The sequence below is a fragment of the Corylus avellana genome, chromosome ca4 (genome assembly GCF_901000735.1).
Source record: "Corylus avellana chromosome ca4, CavTom2PMs-1.0".
Classification (NCBI taxonomy): Eukaryota; Viridiplantae; Streptophyta; class Magnoliopsida; order Fagales; family Betulaceae; genus Corylus; species Corylus avellana.
This window is the reverse complement of record NC_081544.1, coordinates 30,834,389-30,845,509: the sequence shown is the minus strand read 5'-3', so window position 1 is coordinate 30,845,509 and position 11,121 is coordinate 30,834,389. Positions and strand designations below refer to the sequence as shown.

The following is an 11,121-nucleotide window of genomic DNA, read 5'->3' as shown; positions in this document are numbered from 1 at the left end:
ACAAGCAGCATGGTACTGGTACACAAAACATTTGCTTGTTTGTTTGTTCGTAGTCACTTCTTGTGGTAGGGTAATCAGGGACTGGACGTTTGTGTATAAAGTGTAGGTTTTGTCTTTATCTCCTCCTTTTTCTTTCTTCTTCTTGCTTCTTCTTTTTTTCCTGGTGTTGGGAAAGAAAATTGGAGTTAACTTGCAAGCAATTAATTATGTTCATTCTTCTCCAAAAAAAAAATTTAAGCAATTGAATATGTGCTTAGGATTCTGAACAAGGCCTAGAAACATTCTTATCGTATATATTAATTTAATTATTTCTTTTTTAATTAGATTTATGATGATAATAATAATGGCCCAACATATGGGCAGGGCCCACATGAAAAAAGTGGGCCTTGCCGTTGACAATGGTGCCTTCACTCAGAACCCAATTTTGACTCCTTCATCCTTTGCATTATATATATATATATATATATATATTGGAGTCCTAAAATGTTATACACTACCATACAATTAAGATGACAAAATATTGAAAATCAACCCTGAAATATTTTATATTTTTATAGATACTGATCCAAAAGCTAAATTTTACTACTATATTATCAAGTTATATGCTAATCGTACATGAATTTACTAAATAGCTTTAGTTCTTTTTTTTTTTGTGAGCATGTTGCGGTGTGAATGACTCTCTTGGCAGCCGTGGTGAGGGAGTGGGGGTGAGATGGTGCCTGCAATGGAGATGAATAAAGGGTGATTGCGATGGACAGATGGTGAATGAGAGCGGAGGTTAGTGGTAGTTGGGCAGGTACCGAAGAAAAAGTAAATGGACAAGACCAGCAAGTTTCTTGCAAGTAACGTGTTTGATGTAACATATGATTGTGCCATAATCTTAAATTATGTGCTGCAATTTGTCAAACATGGGTTAGATAATATAAACTTTTGAATAGTATCATCAATGACGAATGAAGTTGAAGTGAAAAGCCAATAGCCTAATCCCTTTTACCGAGTCGTCTTGAAGGCTGTTTCTTCATCAAAGAGGCAATTTTTGACTCTTGTAACTCAATCAAGAACTTGATATAATCAGAGGCTAAATATTAGGAATTCGGAAACCAGGATCTTAAATGGGTTGTTGCATAAACAACAGAAATCTAAGAAACTGAAATTTGATGATCACAATAGGAAAATACAGATCAAATGCTGGAAACTTCAAGAAAGAAAGCTTAAACCAAACTGATGTGATTTCTGGCTGACTTGGTCCAAGTCTTGCAGCTGTTTCTTTAGCGAAATAATGAATCTATCTACATCCACGTATATATGTACACACAAACTCAAAGAGAGAGAGAGAGATGTAAAAATTCAGCAAGAAGATGGATATAGTATTCCAGCAAAGTACGGTCTTCAGTATAGGATTATATATAAGATTAACGAAATTATTAGTCATTTTCAGTGGCAAAATAATCCCACCACCCTTCATAAATGTCATCTCCTTCTAGAGTAAGTCACAACTCCAGGTTTTGTAAGATTGGGTGCTCTACTACTCCAGAAGGCCATTGTGGGCAGCAGCTCCAATTGGATGTCGGTAGGAGCTTCTCAGTCTTTCTTTTTATCTTTTCTTGTTCTTTTTAGCCTCAGAACAAAATCTCAATAATGTTTTCAAGTGCGCAGGTATAAAATTGTATGATGTTCTCATTAGTTTATAGGGCTAAAGATCTTACAAACTTATTGTTGATGTTCTGTAAACGAATTCCACAAGTTTCGGCTATTTTAGATGATATTGTTCTGTTTTAGCCGAAATACTAATTATTAGTTAATAATTCTCTCTCATTCTGTTTTAGATGAATGCATCTTGATTCTGTTTTGGATAAAATTTATTCTAATTCCTGGATGTTACAACGATGCTCTAAGATAAATGTATCACTAGTGAAGAACTACAGCCTGACCTTGTTTCTAGAAAGTGTCAGGGGACAGAGAAAGGGAAAATTTGTCACTCTTGAAAAAATAATTTCCTTACTTGAATGCTTAATAATTCTATCATTCTAACATACAGATCAAGGAAGATGCAACCCCAATTATAGGTCTCTCAGAGTCCATGTTGGCATCAATTTCCGGGATCACAGTAGCAGTAGTATGCATAGAGATGGAGAAGGAAAACTTTATTGAATTTGGATGCTACCTTTACCGGGCTTCTCTGGCCATAATGGAGTTGCTGACAGCTGAGAGCCACCCAGCAAATGCAATAGAGATTCTACGAACTCTATCCAAAAACGTTGATTTGGCCATGGATGTCATGAAGAGATGCGAAGAAGGCATGGAACCAATTTCCGATAATGAACTGATAAGCATCATAGCACAGCTTGAGGAGGTGATAAAACACATGGGAGACTGCCTGAGCCTGATACCGTCATCGTCATTTGGAGATCAAGAATATGCAGAAGTTGCTATCCGGTCTCTTTCAAAAGAGATGCAGAATGCAAAATTTGGTACAAGCCAAACTCTAGCAAAGACCTACGAGCTTAATACACATGGATTGTCTTTGGAGAAGCAATTGAAGGAACAAGAGGTATCAACAGAAAAAGACCTCTACCCCATTAGTGTTGAGGTTTCTGCAGAAACTCCTCAGTTCTTAAATATGCCTCCTGCACGTAAAAGCAGCAGTTCGGACATCACTAGAAAACATGGGAAAATGAGAAGTTCCTTAACAACATTGCCACAGGTGGATCAGTACGTAGAGCCTCTTTATGAAACTTTCTTTTGCCCTCTAACACAGAAGATCATGGATGAACCAGTCACCATAGGATCAGGAGTGACCTATGAAAGGAAGGCAATAACTGAGTGGTTTGAGAAATTCAAAAACTCAGAGGAGATTATCTGCCCAACCACAGGGAAAAAGCTGGTAAGTACAAATCTCAACACCAATATAGCTCTGAAGTCCACCATAGAGGAGTGGAAGGAAAGGAATGAATCAGCCAGCATCAAGGTTGCCAAGGCAGCTTTGTCTTTAGCCAGTTCAGAGAGTATGGTACTCGAAGCAATAAAAGATTTGCAAAGTATCTGCAAAAGGAAACAATATAACAGGATAGAAGTTTTGAGTGTTGGAGTATTACCTTCGCTCGTAAAATTTCTAGACTACAAAGACAGAGATGTTAGATGTGCAGCATTGGAACTATTACGACTACTTGCAGAGGAAGATGATGACTGCAAGGTTTTAGCTCTTTATCTGTTTCCTGAATTTTGTTTAGAAAAACTATGAAAAAACAATATGGTGCTCTGGAACTTATCCTTAAATGCTCAGATATACTTGTGCTTTTCAAAATTATAAAATAAAAATGATAACTTGAGAGGTGACTGTGTAGTCTCACTCAGTTATATAAACAAAGAATATCCAATATTTTTTGGAAGCATAGTTATATTTTTGGACCTTTATAAACTATAATTGACCAATCCTTAGCTCTAACTTCCAATTCATACAATCAAAACCTTCCCAAACAAGCTCTTACATTCACGCTTCTTGTTCTAGATCTCTGCTATCTCTATGTTATATTATATGTGTTGGCATACAAGTATATGAGCTTACTTAAAAATTACTTATGAAGAGCTTCTAAAACCATATTATTGAGGAATATGCTACATTGGTGGCTTTTTTGTGCAGGAAATAATTTCCAAAACAATGAGTATTTCAACAGTAATCAAGATGCTGTCAAGTAGTCACCAGTCAATAAGGCATGCATCATTGCTGTTCTTGCTTGAACTTTCAAGATCCCTATCTTTGTGCAAGAAAATTGGGTCGGTTACTGGAGGGATCCTAACGCTGATCTCTATTAAATACAAACCTTCAATCGATGAATTTGCCTCAGAAAAGGCAGATGAAATCCTAAGGAACTTAGAGAGATCACCAAATAACATTAAGCGCATGGCAGAATGTGGACTTTTGGAACCTCTTCTAAATCAACTTACTGAAGGTAATTTCAGAACTTCGTCTTACTCTTTCTAAGCTACCTCAAACAGTTGAATAAAATAATATATTGAAACAGAACAGCAAAGGTCATTAAAAAATTATTTTATAAGATGCTATCCAGAAAATTATGTGGAAGCTAAGAATTCTTTTGGACTATTTTCAATGACCATATTATAAGCAGAGTTTATGGAAACTCCTTGCTATCTAACAACAACTAATGTTGACTAGAAGTGAATTGAATAACAGGTTGTGAAGAGACGAAAATGGAAATGGCGAGCTACCTTGGGGAAATTGCTCTCGGACATGACAGCGAAACCTCTGTGGCTGAGAGGGCTTCTTCTCCACTCATCAAAATGATTCAGTTTGGGAATACTTTGAGCAGAAGGGAAGCATTTAAAGCTCTAGCTCGAATCTCATCGTACGGGACAAATGGCAAGATACTAGTGGAAGCTGGAGTCGTGCAAATTATGGTTGAAGAGATGTTCACTAGGAGAATATGTGACGAGCCTATGAACTCCAAAATAGAAGCAGCTGCAATACTGGCAAATATATTTGAGTCTGGACTTGACCTTGAGAACCTCCAAGTGAATAGTCATGGACACATCGTGTCTTCCAACTATTTTGCCTACAACATCATCTACATGCTCAAGAACTCCTCCCCTGATGAACTCAACATCAACCATATCAGAATTCTCTTGTGCCTGACGAAGACACCAAAATCAACAGCCATCGTTGTCTCAGCGATCAAAACGACTGAAGCAAGCTACAACCTGACAGGATTCATCAATAATCCAAATGAAGAACTTGCGGTACTAACAATTAAGCTACTGGGTACACTTTCACCCTACATGGGCCATATACTAGTAGAAAGACTCTGCAAAACCAGAGGACAACCTGAGAATCTAATCCAGAGACCGACTGACATAACCCAAATCACAGAGAGACATGCAGTTTCAGCAAAATATTTAGCACAACTCCCTCACCAAAACCTAACACTCAACCTAGCTCTTCTGAGCAAGAATGTAGTCGCGACGATCCTACAAACAATCAATCAAATCCAGAGAAGTGGAACAAGATCAAGCAGGTATGCAAGTGCTTACTTGGAAGGCCTGGTGGGGATTCTAGTCAGATTCACAGCAACATTATATGATCCTCAAATGTTGTTTCTAGCAAGAAACTACAATTTCACGTTAGTGTTCACAGAGTTGCTCATGAAAACATCAAGCGATGAAGTTCAGAGGTTATCAGCAATTGGGTTGGAGAATCTCTCATCAGAATCAATAAGTCTATCAAAACCACCACAAATCAAGAAAGCCAAGTCTATGAGGTTACCCAAGTTCCTAGCTTTTGGTTCATCAAAGCGGAGTAATATACAAGTGTGCGCAGTTCACCGAGGGGCATGTTCTTCACAAAACACATTTTGTTTGATTGATGCAAAGGCAGTTGAAAAGCTGTTGGCTTGCTTGGACCATGAGAATGTTGAAGTGGCTGAAGCTGCCTTGTCAGCTATATGTACGTTGTTGGATGACAAGGTTGATGTAGACCAGAGTGTAAACATGTTGAGTGAAGTAAATGCCATAAAACATGTTCTTAAATTGGTGAAAGAACACCAGCAAGAGGGTCTGTGGCAAAAGTCACTCTGGGTGATTGAGAAATTTTTGGTGAAAGGTGGGGACAAGTCTTCTTCAGATATATCACAGGACAGGTTGTTGCCTGCCACATTGGTGAGCGCCTTTCATCATGGGGATGGTAATACGAGGCAGTTGGCTGAGAAGATTTTGATGCATTTGAATAAGATGCCAAATTTCTCTACTTGTTAAATGATATGATTAATGCAGAAATAATCTCTTTAGTACGCGCGCTCATATTGAGCACGAAAGGTTTTAGTTTTTTACCAAGTGAAGAAGTTTTGTAACAGGTCATACGAACCTTGTAGAGGTGATTATTGAGTCCTAGTTGTAAATGGGTCCCCCATGTTTTTTAGTTGTGGTTAATTGGTTTCTTGGTTGTAGGAGTTTGTTTATATGTTAGTGTACATAGAAGTGTTTTGCTAGATGAAGAAAACGGCCTATCTTTTGTGCAATAATTCCAGCTTTGTCATCACTTCTTTGACTTGAGTTTTGCCATCTCTCTCAACCTTAAAGAGAAGACCTTTCATGAAGTAAATTTGTTCTTCCCATTGTTAACAGAAAAATCCTCTCTCTCTCTCTCTCTCTCTCTCTGATTTAACAATATCAGCAGATACGGGGGATTTTTGTCATGATTCTGTCGTACCTACGTGTCTTGCCCGGCTATCCCTCGGCATCCTTAAGAGAATCCGTAAATATAGCATGGCAAGTCTGGGCTGGCAATGCCGGAACGATCTTTACTAGGTAATGCCTGCAGCCCATCTGTTAGATTTTGCTTCAATTCTAACTTCCTAACCAATATTTTACTCCAACCTTTTACCCTTTTTTTAATCTCTCAATCTTTGTAAGCATCTTTTGACGGTCTAAGGTTATGACTTGTGGGTACAGATATTCCTTCTTGTTGTTGTATTTTAGCCTGCATTAGCTTGTTTTATATATATATATATATATTTGATGAATACGTCACATGAAAGGATATACCCATTCATACTTTCATTACATTGTTTGTTTGGAATTATATAAAATCACCACATCATTGTTTGACATTAACAATTTAGCAAAGTGTTATGCAACTCACAAGAATCCAACTTCAACAGAAAAAATATCTAATGAATATTAGAAATTCCTAATAATTGAAGTGTGGCCTACATGCCACGTATGGTTTAATTAGATACAAATTAAGGTGTTCAATAGTTTATTCTAAATAAGAAATTATTTATGGAATCATAATTGTAATTGATTACTTATTCTTTGATGTGAGCAATAAATAAGGTAAAAAAGTCTTAATTGAGGGTTTCTGACTTAATTTAAGTTAGAAAACACCTCTCTACAAAAATTTTTTCAGGTTTATATTGCTGATATTTGTTAGAATAATTATGTGATAGTTGGATTGGCGATGGAGCTTCTGCAAAACAGAGAAAATGGTCATCGAAGTTTGTCGGTCCCACTAGAGACCGGGGACACTTCGATGATCAAGTTAGTCTTCTACCTGAGAGAGAGAAACTGAATGGAGAGTTTCTTAGAGAGAGGAAAAGAAAGAGTATTTGCCTTGCCTTTTAGAGAGAGTGTCCTTTCTACGGCGAGGCTTGGATGCTTAGGCTCTATACTAAGTGGGCCAGGCATTCGGATTGCTAGACCAAAGGGGTTACCTGGCCTAACAAGATTCTTTGATTCGTTTGAGCAAATATGATTGGTGGTAATTTTAAATCATATAATGTTATGAACAGATCAACATAGATAGTAAAACTAAAAATGCTATGCAATGCCCAAAGGCATGATACATATCTATATCCAGCAGACCAAAACATCTAGTCCATTATATATTTTTTCTTATAAAATATCTTGTCGATTATACTTTTATAGATCTTTTTTTATCTTATATATAATAACATCCTTGAATTTAATAATCACACTCATACAGATGCTGGGTGGATTGGTTGAACAACTGTTATATCATTGACATTGTCGAAGTTGGAGGCGTGTTCTTTCAAAAATTGAGTATTTATATGCATTATTCAAGGTCTATTGTATATCCATTATCCAGACTAAATTCAGCTAATTCATTTGAACCATTCTCTGCTTCTGAAGACAATGGCTTCTTTTTCCATTGATGAGTTTGTCGGAAATGGAGTTCTGAAGGGACTGCTTCCAAAGCTGTTAGAAGAAGGCTGGGATGATGTGCCAACACTGAAGATCATGAATTCTGAAGACATGATTGCATTAAACATGACACAACAGGAAAAGGTTGGTTGACAACAAATTAGCTTCTCATCATATATACACAAATTCTATTATATCTCTACTTTTTCCAAAAAAAAGAAACCATCCCTTCAGAAGATCATTGTCACTAATCTGCTAAAGCATGCATTTTTCCCACTTCAGAATGCAGTTGAAATCAGGTCTTACCTGCATGACCGTACTCTGATGCAATATGGAGATAAGCTGGAGGCAGATGGGAGATCTCTGCCTGAGCTTCTTGGCTTGAGCATCGAAGATCTTTCTTGTCAGGTTGGTATGAAGAGAGGCCACATCGCCCGTTTCATGGACAGAACAGCTGCATGTGCAGACCAGCTTCCGAAGCCTTATGATCTGCCTCCAACTAAAGCAAACAGGATGGATAGTTTTCAGAAAAGTTATGTTTCTGTCAACTCTAGCAAAGTGCAGGGCATGAGAAAATCCCTTGTGAGAGGGGGGACAACTTCTGATAAATCATTAGAACAATCGGTGGCTGATTTCAAGATCAAAGATGGATATATCTTCAAAGGAATTGTTGCTGCACAACCAGCTGACCCTAGATTATGTGGTTGTGTACAACCTCCTCCTATAGTTGACACAGTTGCTCCTTACTCCATTATTGAAAATATCTCCATTCAAAAACTAACACCAGAGTATAAGATTGGGATGGAACGTTTGGTGAAAACCAAGACACCACCTATGAGGGCTTCAGATTTGTGGCGAGATAAACCGGCCGTGCTCCTCTGCCTCCGACGTCCCGGGTAAATTCCTGTGTTCTATATTCACTACCATGTTTATACAAGTATGTTCATTAATAACAGTTGCAAGTGGTAGCAACAAAAAAGGAAATTAAGAAAATCAAGGGCTCATCATATAATTTTACTAAGAGTATTTGTCTGCACAACTCAAATTTTCATGGGTGACTTTTCTTAAAATTTAAGGGTGATATGGTTTTGTTGTTGAAAACAGGTGCATCATGTGCAGAGCTGAGGCTCACCAGCTCTACGCCAAAAAACCGATATTTGATGCATTGGGAGTACAACTATTTGCTGTTCTTCATGAGCACATAGAGCCAGAGGTATTGAGCAAACACTTGCTTCAACTTGTAGCTCTTCCAAATTCCAATCAATTCCTATTTGCTTGATTTAGTATTTTAGTGATGCAGGTAAGGGACTTTTGGCCAAGGTATTGGGGTGGTGCTGTACTCTATGATCGAGGTATGGAGTTCTTCAAAGCTCTAGGTGGAGGGAAACTTCTCAAGGACAAGTTCTTATCAGGATTTGTTTTCAACCCCCGAGCCATTGCAAATTACAAGCGTGCAAAAGCAACGGGAATAGACTATAACTTGAAAGGAGAAGGTGAAATCAAGGGTGGACTCTTCATAGTTGGCAGTGGAAAGAGTGGAGTTGCTTACCAGTTTATTGAGAGGAATTTTGGTGACTGGGCACCTCCGGCTGAAATCATTGAAATCTGCACAAAGTTGCAGGTATTCTTGTTGGCTTCTCTAGCCTTATATATAATAAATAGATGGCCTCTCTCCAAGCATGTGTTCTCTTTTTAACAAGGTATTCTTTGACCTTATGCAGAACCCGCAACACAATCAAGGGGAGTCCATCAGCACATCAAGGGAACATGAATAGAAAGAAGTCACTTGTTGTTTTACAATTCACATCACTTTACTTTCTTTTCCTTGTGTGAGATGTTGCTTGTATTGCCTTGTATGGATTAATTGTTAGGTTTGTTTATTATTCTTTTTGTTGTGGTGTATTTGAGAATGGGTGTTGGTGGTGGTTGTTGCTGCTGCTGCTGATTCTTTTGTAGTTGGTGGTGGTGGTGATGTTGCTGCACGTTTTATGCAAACAATCCAACTTATTTTCAGAATCAGTTTTCGTTTGACAGAAGCCTTAATTCCTCATAACATAAAAAATAGGGGTGACACTACACTTGGTCTACTAACATGGGAACAAGACCAGGACGAGGCAGAATGAACCGATCACACCCACATTTAAATGAGAGTGTGATCAATAATACATTAGGAAAGTCAAGGTCCAATAGGTTGATCGATCGCACCCACATTCGAATAGGAGTGTGATGGCAACAATCGAGATTCAAAAGACGTTTAAAAAAGAAGGATTCCCTGTTATACAAATAGGGGTAAGTACAGAAAACGAAAATGCTCCTAAGGTGTGTTACAACGTCACTTTCCTTAAGAAAATATTTTCCCCCACCAGAATTGGTATGCAACAGGGTTTACAGCAAATTTTCCTCCAGGATACAATGGAGCCCAGAAACCTCTGTATTTTTAACTGCGTTATGCACAAACGAAATTAAAACCCGAAAATACCCTTAGACTTTCTATTCTAATCAGAGACAAAAAATAAAAGGATAATGCTTATTTTTTAAAATTCAAACAAGGGTATTAAAGAGAATTGAATTGTCATAGATAATTATCCATTATCAGATAATTTCGAATTTCAAAATAAAACTGCAATTTTGAATTTCGAAGATAAAACTGCTGTTTTGAATTTCGAAGATAAAACTGCTGTTTTGAATTTCGAAATATAAACTGCTGTTTTGAATTTCGAAATATAAACTGCTGTAAACTGTTAATCCAATTGGCACTTAAATCTGACCGTTAGATTAAATAATTATTTAATCTCAATAGTTAGATCAACAATCCAGTAGATCTAACCATTGGATCTACTTAAGAAGCATCCTACGGTTTAGATCAAACCTCTAGATCGAACGATCTTGACCGTCCAAAAATGAATGGTCATGATCTGATCGCTCCGAGCTCCGATGCGCCATCAAGGCACCACTAGCGCCCTACAGCCCACGCCACGCGCGCGTGTGTGTCCGGTGCTTCGCACCGTACGGTAACATGTATTAGGGTGTACCCTAGCATAGATCATTTAACAGCTTAAACTTGTTGGAACTTATAAATGCCAACAAAATCTTCACTCTTTCCAATGTGGGATAACTTTCATTCAATGCTCTTTAAAACTTTCCATTTAAAACATTCCCAAGACACAAAATAATATCTATATATATATTTATTTTGAAAATATTTCAACATTCCCGAACCAACAAGAATTCCGACTCGATTTCCATTTAGACTTTTCATCCAAATTTGTTTCCTCTTCAAATTAGAGTGAGTGATTTTGTAGGGCCTTATCCAAATTTGGATGATATTATTGCCTTTTGAGATTCAGTATTTTGCAGTGTTCCTTCTCAGATGATTTACTTGCTTTTTAGGTTTAAGTTTCCATCTTTAGGCGATTTCAGTTGATGTTATAAGAAGACGTTATGACA

The 11,121-nt window shown here is 37.5% G+C and overlaps 2 protein-coding genes across 2 annotated transcripts; both read left to right on the top strand.

The window, feature by feature from the left end:
* Nucleotides 1-1,403: 1,403 nt before the first annotated feature.
* Nucleotides 1,404-6,064, top strand: LOC132178900 (putative U-box domain-containing protein 42). The gene is made up of 4 exons (XM_059591476.1): nucleotides 1,404-1,570; nucleotides 2,039-3,193; nucleotides 3,641-3,950; nucleotides 4,193-6,064. Exons 1-4 carry the CDS (start codon nucleotides 1,565-1,567, stop codon nucleotides 5,764-5,766), a joined length of 3,045 nt encoding a protein of 1,014 aa, XP_059447459.1. The 5' UTR covers nucleotides 1,404-1,564; the 3' UTR covers nucleotides 5,767-6,064.
* A 1,502-nt stretch (nucleotides 6,065-7,566) lies between these two features.
* LOC132179732 (uncharacterized) lies at nucleotides 7,567-9,868 on the top strand. Its single transcript, XM_059592497.1, has 5 exons — nucleotides 7,567-7,818; nucleotides 7,957-8,570; nucleotides 8,779-8,887; nucleotides 8,975-9,295; nucleotides 9,396-9,868. The coding sequence occupies exons 1-5, from the start codon at nucleotides 7,666-7,668 to the stop codon at nucleotides 9,447-9,449; spliced, it is 1,251 nt and encodes a 416-aa protein (XP_059448480.1). The 5' UTR covers nucleotides 7,567-7,665; the 3' UTR covers nucleotides 9,450-9,868.
* The last annotated feature ends 1,253 nt before the right edge of the window (nucleotides 9,869-11,121 follow it).